Source organism: Bos javanicus, chromosome 19 (assembly GCF_032452875.1).
Source record: "Bos javanicus breed banteng chromosome 19, ARS-OSU_banteng_1.0, whole genome shotgun sequence".
In the NCBI taxonomy this organism is placed as follows: Eukaryota; Metazoa; Chordata; class Mammalia; order Artiodactyla; family Bovidae; genus Bos; species Bos javanicus.
The window spans coordinates 45,153,229-45,166,905 of record NC_083886.1 but is presented as its reverse complement, the minus strand read 5'-3'; the positions used below and the strand labels follow the sequence as shown (position 1 = coordinate 45,166,905).

At 51.6% G+C, this 13,677-nt stretch overlaps 1 protein-coding gene across 11 annotated transcripts; it reads right to left on the bottom strand.

The window, feature by feature from the left end:
- Positions 1 to 1,688: 1,688 nt before the first annotated feature.
- On the bottom strand, positions 1,689 to 13,429 carry CD300LG (CD300 molecule like family member g). Of its 11 annotated transcripts, none has more exons than XM_061391987.1 (7): positions 13,284 to 13,429; positions 12,091 to 12,417; positions 11,050 to 11,311; positions 10,088 to 10,222; positions 7,963 to 8,015; positions 4,656 to 4,775; positions 4,067 to 4,174 (listed from the first exon to the last, which is right to left on the bottom strand). In XM_061391987.1, exons 1-7 carry the CDS (start codon positions 13,324 to 13,326, stop codon positions 4,161 to 4,163), a joined length of 954 nt encoding a protein of 317 aa, XP_061247971.1. In that variant the 5' UTR covers positions 13,327 to 13,429; the 3' UTR covers positions 4,067 to 4,160. The 11 variants fall into 11 exon arrangements, with proteins under 11 accessions (XP_061247974.1, XP_061247977.1, XP_061247982.1 ...); XM_061391991.1 differs by having other exon boundaries at positions 11,050 to 11,239; positions 13,284 to 13,426; XM_061391996.1 differs by having other exon boundaries at positions 11,050 to 11,167; positions 13,284 to 13,426.
- Positions 13,430 to 13,677: the final 248 nt, after the last annotated feature.

Sequence of the window (13,677 nt, the reverse complement as noted above, 5' to 3'; positions counted from 1 at the left end):
AATCTCTTTAGGGGAAACATTGCCTGAAAATGGGCAAGGGGTGGGCCTGGGATGACTTGGCTGAGTCTCCACCAAAGCTCTGGCTGCTGTAGGTGACAGGTTGAGAGGACAGGAAGGTTCTTTCCCTCCTGAGAAGCCCCCATTCTCACCAGCCTCTAGCTGATTGATCATGGGGGGAGCCTGCTTTGGAGGAAATTTTGAGGTCTCTCTGAGACCATCTGTAACTTACTGCTTCCTATCTCCCCCAATATTTGGGCACACACTGTGCCAGGATCCTGGACAGAGTCCCCAGAGCTCAGACCTGGGGGTCCCTTTCCACTTGGAAAAGGTAAGATGTGCTCCCCATGTGACACCCACCACTCCCACCCTGCACTAGCTGCCACTTACTGGTGAGTTTCCTTAGCATCATAAGATCGGCTCCACCTTGCCCAGCCCCCTAGGCCCTCACTTCTGGGGCATTATAAGTGGTTTCTCCTCCTATAGCCACAGGGGCAGGGGTGGAGGCTGTTGAGGACTTTGAGAAATGCTGACTGACAGACCCTGGTGGGATTGAAACGGGTTCTACTATTTCTGAAAGCTGTTCAGCGATGAGTATCAGTAATTTAAAAAATATTTATGCGCTCTGATCTGGCACGTCCATATAAGCAAATCCTTCTGAAAGAAATCTCCAAATGCAGACAAAGCAGTGTGCAAAGATTCACCACGATGTTATGTATAATAGCAAAAATAGAAACAAGTATCTAGTGAGAGAGAATTAAAATAAATTGACATGAAATATTATGCAGCTGATAAACTTTAATTTAGAAAATGTTTGTAAAAACCTTATGCAAAACATGAATGCTTAATGATATAATAATTAAGTGTGAAAAACAGGATATAAAATTGTATGACAAAATAATTTTTAAAAACACATTGGCAAGTGATGTGGAGAAAAAAAACTGGAAAGAAACAATAAAATGCAGTAACGATGGTCTCTGGGTAGCCATGAGACAATGAGTGATATGTTTTTTCCTTTTTATCCCTCCATATTTCTAGGTTTTGTGTACTGAGCAGCTCCTGGTTCATTTTTCAGAGAAAATAGAAAAAGGAAAAAAAAAATAGTAGTTCTGTTACTTTACCTCCCCTTCCCTCATTCCAGGGGACCAAATTCAGGGTCACTTTCATGTTCCCCTTAGGGTCCTGTCCTATCCCCTCCCTTGCTTTTATTTACTTATTTATTTTAGATATTTTAATTAATTAACTAGGCTGCGCTGGATCTTAGTTGGGACATTTGGTATCTAGTTCCCTGACTGGGGATCGAACCCGGGCCCCGAGCATTGGGAGCACAGACCCTTAGTCACTGGGCCACCAGGGAAGTCCCCCTCCTCCCTGTTAGATATCCACCTCCATCTGTGCTCTGTGTCTTCCTACCCACCTCCCAGCTGCCAGAACCCACAGGCAATCAATCCTTTCTTGACAAGGAAGGAGTCAAGATTTTTTCCATCCTCCTTCCAAAGCCTGGAATGCACGCTGAGTAGGAAGACTGATTCTGGACTCATGCAACAGTGAACAGTAACTTGCAGTAAGCAGCAGCCAGCAGCAGCTGGCTTAGTTCCCTGACCAGGAGTCCTAACTGCTAGACTACTGGCCCTAAATCCCCAGTCCTTGCCTGCCTTGACAAGAAAGAAATCTGAAGAGGAGGCAGAAGGTAAAGAGAAAAGTAAACGTTTATTGGAAAAGCAGAGTACATGCAGAAGGAAGCATGGGCGAACTCCGAGAGTCTTGAGAGCTGTGCCTTTGGGAAGTTTAAATCCTTTATAAAGAGGCAGTTATCCAGGTCTTTGTCTTCCCTCTGGCCAACTGTCTTGTTTGTCCCCCTGGCTAATTTGTCTCAGGACCCTCCCCTAGGTGAGCACACACCCCTCAGCCAAGATGGATTCCAGCCCAGAGGCCTATGGAGTGACCTCCTTTCCTTTTGCCTCCCTTGCCCCATTCAGATTCAGATTCAGTTCAGTCGCTCAGTTGTGAGCGACTCTTCGAGACCCCATGGATCATAGCACGCCAGGCTTCCCTGTCCATCACCAACTCCCAGAGCTTGCTCAAACTCATGTCCATCAAGTCAGTGACGCCATCCAACCATCTCATCCTCTGTCTGTCCCCTTCTCCTCCTGCCTTCAATCTTGCCCAGAATCAGGGTCTTTTCCAATGAGTTAGTTCTTTGCATCAGGTGGCCAAAGTATTGGAGTTTCAGCTTCAGCATCAGTCCTTCCAATGAATATTCAGGACTGATTTCCTTTAGGATTGGACTGGTTGGATTTCCTTGCAGTCCAAGGGACTCTCAAGAGTCTTCTCCAGCACCACAGTTCAAAAACATCAATTCTTCGGTGTTCAGCTTTCTTTATAGTCCAACTCTCACATCCATACGAGACTGTTGGAAAAATGATAGCTTTGACTAGACAGGCCTTTGTTGGCAAAGTAATGTCTCTGCTTTTGAATATGCTGTCTAGGTTGGTCATAGCTTTTATTCCAAGGAGTAAGCGTCTTTTAATTTCATGGCTGCAGATACCATCTGCAGTGATTTTGGAGCCCCCCAAAATAAAGTCTGTCACTGTTTCCATTGTTTCCCATCTCTTTTCCATGAAGTGATGGGACCAGATGCCATGATCTTCATTTTCTGAATGTTGAGTTTTAAGCCAACTTTTTCACTCTCCTCTTTCACTTTCATCAAGAGGCTCTTTAGTTCTTAGCTTTCTGTCATAAGGGTGGTGTCATCTACGTATCTGAGGTTAAAGGAGGGGGAATATGGGATCTCTTGATCTTTTGCTCCAAGGTTTAGTCCCTCTTTGTTCTTGCCAAGACTGCTATCTTAAAGTGTCCACATGAGACAAATCCTGGCTATTTACCCTGTTTCTGTTGTTACTTCCATTTCAGAGCGCAAACAGGAGTCTGACTATAAATGCCTAACCTGGAGCTCACCTCTCGCCTGTCTCAGGAAATGCAAACAGGAAGCTAGTTGAAAGTATCCAGCCTGAAGCCCATCTTTTTCTCGTCCCCAAGAAATCCAAATAGGAAGAAGCCAGTTGTAAATGCCTAGCCTGGAGCCCATCTTTCTCCTACCTCAAGATCGGATAGACAACCACTCCTAGCCAGTCTTGGGCTTGGCCTTTCCGATGTGCACTGGACCTGAGCCTGGACTCAGGCAGGTCCAGGAAAGCCTCCAGCTGGGCCATGGTGTGGTGGGCAGAGCAGGCCCTATAGGGGGAAGGGGGAGACTCCACACACCAAATGTCGACTCTCTAAGCTGGAGGGACCTGAGAGCTCAACCAGCCCACTGGTGCTCAAACACCAGCGTTAGAGCCACTGGTGCACTTGGAAGAAATGCATAGTCCCAGGCCCAGCCTCAGAGATGGTTTTGGTAGTTTATTTTCTTCTTTTTTTCAGCAGTACCATGCCAGTGCCCCTTGCAGTAGAAGCATGGAGTCCTAATTACTTGACCACCAGTGAAATCCTGGTTTGGGCAGCTCTTGATGGGGGCCCAGAATCATCTTTTTAACCAGCTTCCTGAAGGACTGGGATGCAGGTGGTTCACAATTGGCTTTGAGAAATCAGGATCCAGGCTAACCCCACAGGCTCCCTCCTCCTCACCAGCTTATGTGGGAGAACTTAGCCCTGAGTCTGAGGATGGAAGGAAGGGAGGAGAAAGTGGCGTCTGGAAGGGAAATTAGGAGGGACCTGTGACTGGGCACCCAGGCCCAGGGGACCCCCCCAGAGCAGATACAAATTTCGACCAGACCCTCTGAGCCCTGCCTGACCCCTCGAAGGTCCAGCGGCTGTATTCTTTGCCCAAGGATGTGACCATCTTGTAGAGGTCCCAGTTTCCAGCTGGAACTGTGAGGCCACCGCATCAGGCTCCAGGGCTGACGAAGCCTTCAGGGTCAGCTGAGATGGGCAGGAGGAAAGCTTGGGAAGGGTCGGGGAGAGACCTGGACTCTGGCAGGAGGATTCCGAAGTCATAGCAGAAAGCTTGTCCAAGTTAGTGCAAGTTCAGCCCTTCCAGAGATTCAAGGAGGGCGTGTGGTGGCTAGACTGAGCTGAACTTTGAAAAGCCCGGCTCGTCCCCCGACATGGGGAGGGTAGAGGCTGGGGTCATGTCTCCCTTAGGGTCCCGCCAAGAGGCTTCGTCATCCTCTGAAGTCTGTAAAGACAACAGTATGGGGTAAAAATCGGAGCCCAGCTGGGGAATCTCCAGGCAGCTACCGGGTCCACTCTGGCCTTTCTCACAAGCTCTGGGCCTCTGTCCATCTAAGAGACGTAGGACTAACCACTCCTTCTCCCCAGGACCCCCGAGGCTTTGTTTCACAACCCCCATTTCCCCGTTCCCTGGGGGAGCATCCTTATGGCCTCAGGCCCAGTTCTGACTGCAGACATGGGAATCCTGCCAGCCCAGAACTCTTTAAGTTGTCACTCCCACCATGCTACTCAAGAATTTTTCTGGGTCAGGAAAAAAAGAGGATGTGAAGTCAGGAGCCCTGGCTTCCCAGGTGAAATGGCCAAGACTCTGGTTATGGTGGGGGCGGTTGGTGGACGCTGAGAGCAGGGCCCTCCCCCACTTCCCTGCATTGTCAGAGTGGAGCCAAGCTAGGCAGCTCCAGGCCCCCAGAGCCCTCTGTCCACACCTGGCTCAGGCACCAGATCTCCGTGTTGGAGCTGGCGGAGGGCTAGGGGCTGGCAGGAGGCCCAGTGGGCTCTGCAAGCTTGATCACAGTGGACTCCGGGACCCAGCTGTTCCCCAGCGCCTGAAACACAGATTCAGTCAGAACAGCCTGTTCTCGGCGGCCACAGGGATGGGCTGCAAGCCGGAGAAGCAGGAGGGACAGGCAGCGGGTGGGCTGTGGAGTCAGAATCCTTACGGTCAATTTACTACGTCTCAGTGTGACCTTGGGTGAGCCACCTAACTTCTCTGGGGCCCAATTTCCCAAGCTGTAAAACGGGGAGTGAAATATTCCCCTTAGGAAAATAATAAACATTTCTGATAATGTTTTATCACACTCAGCAACTGGGAACTCCTGGAGTGATTAATTTGTTTCCATGATTGTTATTTATCTCCTTGAAGCAGGAAGACTGTGCAGGCTGCAGGCTTTTTGTCATAGGCCGGAGACAACAAAGTTGGACACGTCAAAGACTCACCGAATAACAAACAGCACAGGAAAGATTCCTTAGGAATCGTCCATCTGAGCAACCCCTCCTTGATCAGATGAGAAAACCGAGGCCCAGGGAGGAAAGATAGGTAGTCTAGAACAAGTGAGGCAGCCCATCTCCTGACACTCAGCTGCTCCCATGGGTCCTCAGGTCTGAGTGCTGGGCCCCTCTACCTCTCACTCTCTTGCCCAGCAGCTGGGCAGAGCAGAGGCTGGAGCTGGCAGAGGCCCCCAGCCACTTCTCCTAAGGGTACAGCTGCCCAGCAGATCCCACAGTCTGATAGGCACTGAAGCCAAGGAAAGAAGCTCCCACTTCCTGGATAACTACGAGATGGCTCATCTCACTTGTTCTAACCACAGTGCCGAGAGATGGGAAAACCGAGGCTCAGAGAGGTGATGTCACTCGCCAGACGTCACACAGCAGGTGAGTGGCTGAGCCGGGCCTTGAACCTGTGACTATCTGACCTCAGATCCAAGCTCTTGCCTATGCTATGCTGCCGTCCTGGCAGGGCCTCATGCACACTTCTCTTAGTGACAGTGTCTCTTGTCTACTAACTGGCCCCGGCTTTGAGCAATACCCTAGCTGTGGGGGGTGGGGAGGGGTGGACGTGTGAGCCACCTCTAGTGACACCTGCAGGCTGATGGGGACAAGGTAAGAGTCAGAACAGAGTTTCTCAGGTGAGATGTGACTGGGGGATGAGGGCCTGAAGGCGTGGGGGAGGGGAGAGATGTCACAAATGCTGCCGCTCGCTCGTGGCCCTTGTCCACCCCAGCCCTGCCTGCGGCAAGGACATGGCAGGGCTGGGCTGGACCAGAGAGCTCCCGAGCTCACTTCCATTTCCCATGAATCCCATACCAACAGCTTTGGGATTTGGTCAAAACCCAGCCACTGCTGACCACTGGCCATCAACAGCTGCAGAAATGTCACCTACCCAGGGGTGACCGAATTTGAGGAAATAGCTTCAGGGGGTCAGAGACCAAACCACATATTTGGGCTGTGGCCAGGACCACTGCCCTCTGCCCCAGGAGCATCTGCATCTCTCAGTCGTCCCTCTGCCCACGCGGTGGACCCTGGGCTGCTCCAGCAAGCGTGGAGGCATTTTCTGGATTGTATTATACAAGATCTATATGAGCCTCTATTTCTGCATGTGTGCTAAGTCGCTTCAGTTGTGTCCAACTCTATGCAACCCTATGGATTATAGCCTGTCAGTCTCCTCTGTCCATGGAATTCTCCAGGCAAGAATACTGGAGTGGGTTGCTGTGTCCTCCTCCAGGGGATCTTCCTGATCCAGGGATTGAACTCACATCTCTTATGTCTCCTATATTGGCAGGCAGATTCTTTCCCACTAGCGCCACTTGGGAAGCTTCTAGAAAAACAGGTAGTGAGGCAGCATGGAGATTCTCCCTCCAGCCCAGCCTCTCTTTCTGAGTTGCGGAGGGCGAGCCCCAGGATGTAGAGCCAGGAGGAGGGTCCTGGCGGTGGCCATGTCAGCCCCTGCATCTGTCTCCATGACCTCTCCCTCACTCCCATCCACCCCGTTGGTCTCGTTGAGCTTCCTGAGACAACAACAGCTGCTTCCTAAGCGAAGGACGGCCCAGTGCCCCATCCCACCGCAGGCTCTCCCTGGGGGGATCCGGCCTGAGTCTTTTGTCCTTGCTGGCGCCAGGAAAGAAGGCAATGGCAGTCCCCCTTTCCTGCTCTAGTGTTTAAGGGAATCAGAGTGGAGGCATCTCAGTAAACAGCTGAGGAAGGAGAGATCAGGTGGGGTGGGTGGGGGGAGGCATGTGGGGCTGCTGTCTTCTAAGGGGTGACCTTCTCTGTAGGGTGCTGATATGGAAACCGGGGGTCTCTCCTTGCAGGGATAAGAGAGGGGCCTGGCAGCAGGTAGCCTCTCTCCAGGAAAATGGGCACAGGGACCACCACCCCCCATTCTTCCTGCCCCCTGCCCCCTCAGTCTGAACGTCAGGGTAGCATACCGCCTTGGTCTCAGAACCAAGGAAAGCTCAGAGAAGGGTGCTCTGGAAAGAGGAGAAATGGAGGTCAAGACCTCTAGAGCCACCCACCGCCTGCAAGACGTTTTCCCTCTCTGGGCCTCAGTGCTCTCTTCTGCAAAAGCAGATTAGCATCTATTGGTAGTCATATTCCAGCGTGCTGTCAGAATCCCCCAAGGCTTTGTTTAAAATTCAGGTTCCTAGCCCCACCCCTCAGAGAAGGCAATGGCACCCCACTCCAGTACTCTTGCCTGGAAAATCCCATGAACGGAGGACCCTGGTAGGCTGCAGTCCATGGGGTCTCGAAGAGTTGGACATGACTGAGTGACTTCACTTTCACTTTTCACTTTCATGCATTGGAGAAGGAAATGGCAACCCACTCCAGTGTTCTTGCCTGGAGAATCCCAGGGACGGGGGAGCCTGGTGGGCTGCCGTCTATGGGGTCACACAGAGTCGGACACGACTGAAGCAACTTAGCAGCAGCAGCCCCACCCCTAGAGGGTTTGGTTGGGACTGGTGTAGAAGAGAATGTTTCTAATAGGCCCCCACCCCCACCCCCACCCCCAGGTGTTTTGAAAGGGAGTTTATACCAAACTTGGAGAAAGGCTGGGTTAGATGATCGCAAAGACCCGCTGTGGATCCAGCTCCAATGTTCTCTGATGCTACAAGGCCAGGAATGAGAATGGGGCCCTAGGCCAGAAGCAGAGACCTGCTGGCACCTGATGGGAAGTCAGGGTGAGTCTTGACTTCTGGCCTCAGGGGCATCTGAGCTTGGGCCTGCCTCCTTCCTTACCAAGTGGGAGAGATGGACCTTGTCCTTCTTCTGTGTCTCCGAGGCCAGTTGAGCTGAAAGAGACAGGAAGGAACACCTTGAAGCCGGGAGCTACTCCCACAGAGATGGACGGCCCCTTGCACCTGGGGCTTCCCAGGCAAGAAGATTTGGCAGAGAAGCCCAACCCCTTGGCAGTGACCCTGACTTTTGAGATCATTACATGGAAATCCCAGTGTGTGCGCCAGAAACTGGCTAGGGAAGTGATTCTGTGTGCTCAGGTCATTGTTTCTTAAACCTCAATGTGTGTATAGGAAACTTTTTTAAAATGCAGATTCTAATTCAGTAGGTTGAGGTTGGGGCCCTAGAGTCTGAATTTCTAACAGGCTACCCGGGGGTGTCGCTGCTGCCAGGTGGGGACTGCAATTTGAGAGGCAAGGGGCTACGAGGCTCTCAGGTTGTGATTGGAATGTTTTCACCCCGTGGGATCCTCCCAACTCCTCTGAGGGGATCTAGGGACATGGGCAGAGTTGACATTTCTTCCTGGGGGCCACACGAAGAGGAGGTGGGTGGCAGGCCCATCGTTTCCCACCACGGCCACTTGCACTGGCACAACATTGCCAGTTGGCAAATTTGGCTTCCTGGCTGTACTGCTTCCCAGCTATACCAAGGGCAAACTGCTTAACCACTCTGTGCCTCAGTTTCTTGCCCTATAAAATGGGGTATTTGTAGGTATTGTAATGCATGCGTGCATGCTAAGTTGCTTCAGTCATATCTTGACTCTTTGCTACCCTATGGACTGTAGCCTACCGGGCTCCTCTGTCCATGGGATTCTACAGGCAAGAATATTAGAGTGGGTTGCCAAGCCCTCCTCCAGGTGATATTCTCGACCCAGGGATCAAACTCTTGTCTTCTGCAGTCCTGCCTTGCAGGTGGATTCTTTACCGCTGAGCCACCAGGGAAGCCCAGGTTTTGCAATAAGTAGTTCCGAACTCCACAGTATTGAAATTAAAGGAGATTAAAAACAACATAAGCCACACCACAGTGCCTGGCACAAGGCGTCTCCCAGTACTGTTATTTTAGTTAAACCTTCTTTATCTGTCCCATCCACCTCAGGAGCTACACATGGCCACTGAGCACTGGAAATGTGATTACTTTGAATTATACTGGGTTTCAAAGACTCTATATGAAAAACTGAATGTAGAATATATATAATTAGTATTTTACATTGATTCCATGTTGAAATGATAAAGTTTTAGATGTATCATGTTAAATAAAGTTTATTATTAGAATTAACATCACCAGTTTCTTCTTTATTGTGTGTGACTATTAGGGAAATCTTTAAACAATTTATTTATTTCTAATTGTAGGATAATTGCTATACAATATTGTGTTGGTTTCTGCCATACATCATCATGAATCAGGTACACATATGTCCCCTCCCTCTTGAACCTTGCTCCCACCTCCCACTCCATCCCACTCCTCTAGGTTGTCACAGAGCCCTGGTTTGAATTCCCGGAGTCATACAGTGAATTCCCACTGCCTATCTATTTTACATATGGTAGTGTATATGTTTCCATGCTACTCAGTCAGGGAATTTTAAACCATACATGTGGCTTGTATTCTATTTCTGTAGGCCATATATCTGGGGAAGCTGAGGCTCAAGGAAGTTAGGTGACTTGCCCAAGGCCACACAGCTAAAAAATGGCAGAGCTGGGAATTTGAAACCAAGCCTTGAAAGAGGCTGAGCATCTCTAGAAATGCAGCAGCAGGTATAGGGCCTCAAGGTACATCCTGTTCAAGTGCTCCAGCCCGCACTCCACCCTGTAGTCAGTCCTCACACAAGGTCAGAACCTGCAGAGACTGGATACGGATGGGTTCATGGGATCAACAGGGAGTGACGTGGCTGATGAGCTTGACCGGACAGATCAAAGCAAGATGAGAGCCCCCCAGTGTCTTGCTTCCCCATTTGAATTGCTTGTGGACTGCCCCGTGGGTCCCTCAGAAAAGAGGAGCAGGACTCCTGACACCCATGTCTGAGATGCACACACTGAGCCCCACAAGGTCTCTCTGGGGTCATGGGGGGATTGTGGGTCTCAGGGAGACCCCTGGCTGAGAGCCCTTCACCCCTCCCATCCACATGGCTCACCTTTTTCTCTCCGCTGAAACATGTAGTTGCCAAGGGCGGCCAGGCCTGTGGCCAGCAGAAGGGCTAGCAGCACCAGGACTGGGGCCAAGATCCGGATCAGTGGGATGGACACCCTGTGGGCGAGATGGAAGGAGCCTGGTGGCTGTCACCAGGTGTCAGTGAAACACTGGGCATTCTTATTCTGAGTCCTGGTCACATCCCTCATCTCTCCCAAGGAGATCAGAGAGCACCAAGGACCAGAACATCCAGTTAGTCCCAATGGAAGGGGCCTCAGACCCCATCGCCAACCCCAGGAGACACTTTCAGCAGGGTCTGAACCCGTGAGCAGTTGCCTGGCTACCAGTAATGGAGTATGCGTGCATGATCAGTCACTCAGTTGTGTCCAACTCTCTGTGACCCCATGGACTGTAGCCTGTGAGGATCCTCTGTCCATGGGATTCTCCAGGCAAGAATACTGGAGTGGGTTGCCATGCCCTCCTCCTCCAGGGGAACTTCCCGACCCAGGGATTGAACTCACATCTCTTATGTCTCCTGCATTGGCAGGCAGGTTCTTTACCACTAACGCCACTTGAGAAGTGTAGTTTGTATACAACCCCCCAAGAGCCAGTCCTTCCACCTGGGAATCCAGCTGGGTAAGAAAAAGTCATTTTGTTTGTTTCCATGTTTTCATGCTTGGCATAGGGCCCAGTGCAAAGTGTTCAGGCAAAAGCTGCTGGACTAGGGTGGCTTTCCCTAAAACTGGGCAGGGAGTGAGGTGGGGACTGGCGGCTATGGGGGCCTGCATGTCCAAGGCAACAGGGCTGCTGGCCCCTGTAGTGCCGGGTAGGGGGTGGGATGGTGCAGAATCTGCCCTTCGTGAGCAGCTGCAACCCAGAGGAAGGAGTACTGGGTTCTTATTGGATCAGAGGCACCTTGTAGTTTAGTGCTGACTTGAAAGCTGGCTTTGGTCACCTAGGGCTCACCTGGACTTGGAGCTGCTGCTGGGGACAAAACTGGTGTCCTCTGTTGAGGTGGAGTCCAATTGTGTGGCTGGCTGGGAGATCCCTGCAGGAGGAGAGGTTGCTGGGTGAAGAGAGGTCCCTGCGTACGGAGAGGTTGCTGGGTGAGGAGAGATCCTTGCAAATGGAGAAACTGCTGGGTGGAGAGAGGTCCCTGCATACGGAGAGGTTGCTGGGTGAGGAGAGATCCTTGCAAATGGAGAGGCTGCTGAGTGGAGAGAGGTCCCTGCATACGGAGAGGTTGCTGCGTGAGGAGAGATCCTTGGAAATGGAGAGGTTGCTGGGTGAAGAGAGGTCCCTGCGTACGGAGAGGCTGCTGTGTGCTTGGACAGGGAGGTCCCTGTGAACGGAGAGGCCTCAGCCTCTGTCTTCCCCAGCTTGGCTGTGGTGACTGTCAGGAGGAGACCAGGAGAAGGTACAAGTCCAAAAGCAGTGCCTCGGCACCTTCCCTGATCCTTGATTCCCAGCATCCTCAGACCTCTGACCCTTGACCCCTGAGCCCTAATCTCCCTAGGACTAATTTCTCAGAACCTCCCCAGCTACAGGGCACCCCAAACAGAGGTCTCAATGAAATTGTTTTGAGGACTTCCCTGGTGGTCCAGTGGTTAAGAATCTGCCTGTCAGTGCAGGGGACATGGGTTCGATCCCTGGTCTGGAAAGATCCCACATGCCTCGGAGCAGCTAAGCCCTTGAGCCACAACTACTGGGCCCACATGCCTGTGCTCCACAGCAAGGGAAGCCACCGCAATTAGTGTAGTCAGAAGCCCGTGCACTGCAACAAAATGTAGCCCTTGCTCACTGCAACTAGAGAAAGCCTGGGCATGACCCAGCACAGCCAAAAAAAAAAAAAAAGAAAGAAAGAAACTGTATTGAACAAGCAGGTCACACCTCAGGAACACCCCACTTTTGTGTTGCAGTCTGTCCTCTATCGTGGGGAGGTGCAATTCCCCTGCCCCCACCTCCATGACCTTGAATCCCTCCCAGGGAAGGAGGGATGTCTGTTACCTGGAAAGACAAGCAGAGAGACTGACATAGTCTTATCGAAGCCCAGTCTTTTGACCCCACACCAGTACTTCCCCATGTCCTTCAGGGTGAGGTTCCTCAGGATGACCGTGAACCTGTTCTCCCGCGGGTTGTCGTGGACCGACACCCTTCCTTCCTGGCCGTATTCTCCAGAGAAGACAGTCCCGGTGCAGCGGGAGATGAAGAGCCCGGCCTCGCGGCACCAGTACTTCTGGTGCTTCTTTAGCTCCTCCTCGTAGGTGCATTGCAGGGACACCGTGTCACCTTCGAAGCCACTGATCTCCTTCGGGTTCACCACCGATCCGTAACCTGAAACCACAGCACATGTGAAGGCTGGAATTCCCTGATTTAAGTCCCAAGGTCAAGACCAGAAGGTTTTCCACGGTTACTCCCTTCTTGGGGCAACCCTGGTAAGAGCTGGTACTCCACTCTGCCACTGAGGGACCTTGGGGCAGGGCCGTTACTGTTTCCCTAAACCTGATGTATTGAAGGCTGGTGATGGGGAAACTCTAGATTCAGACAGCCGAGAGTTTGAATCCCAGCACAGCTGCTTAGTAGCTGTGTGATCCCGGGAAAACTGCTTGACCTCTCTAAGTTTTCTCACCTATAGAAAATATGTCCTATGTCACTGAATTAAGATGTTTTCATATGTAAGAGCTACCATGATTTCATATAACATTAAAAAAAAGTCAATGGAACTGACATCAGTTATAAGATACATCCTAAATTTTATGTTAAAAAATTTAAAAAAAGAAAAAGAAAAGCAGGCTTGTGAATTGATGAAATGGAATAATTCTTCATCTCTCAGGGTTGTTGTGAGCGCTACAGCAGAAGTTCAAGAAATATTTACTGAGTTTAGTATAATGGGTGTCTTCTCAGCTCCCTGGTTGGCACCGAGTCAGGAAATCAAGACAAAAGAGGCAAAGCTGCGCTCACAGCCACTCAGCCATGAGGGGTCCAGGACCCTCAGGTCTGGGCGAAGACCGGGCTCTGGGTTCCAGGAACAGCAAGTGGCCCCTCTGAGGGTGGAGGACGAGGAGTAGGGTGGGGCGAAGCCTGGAAGGATCAGGCGGCGGGGCTGCGTCACAGCCACAGCGAAGGAGGTCCCTCTAGCAGACCCAGGGGGCGAGCTTGGGGATGAGCCCCGCATCCCTCCACCCTCGCCCCCAACTCACCTGGGAGCACGAGGCAGCCCCATAGCATGAGGAGGGGCCGCATGGTGAGCGCCGGGCCGCTCGGGAGCGCACGGCTGGGCAACTGGGAGCTCCTCTCTTGGCTACACGGGGCTTTAACTTCCTCTAGAGGCAGATAGAGACCAGGAAGGGAGGGGAGGGGCCGTGCGGGTCCTGGGGACGCAGGAGGCGCCTCCGCTGTTCCCTCTACTGCCGCTCAGCACGCGCCGACCCCACCCCTGAAAGCCCACGGAGCGCTTCTCCCAAACTCCCGCAGGAGATCTTAACTCCAGAGGACCTGTGTGTAGAATTCAGGGAGACCGTGAATCCGGGTGGGAAAATGGTGCATCTTTACTTTCACTAAACTTGAAGTAACATTTATCTTTTCCTTAGGAGT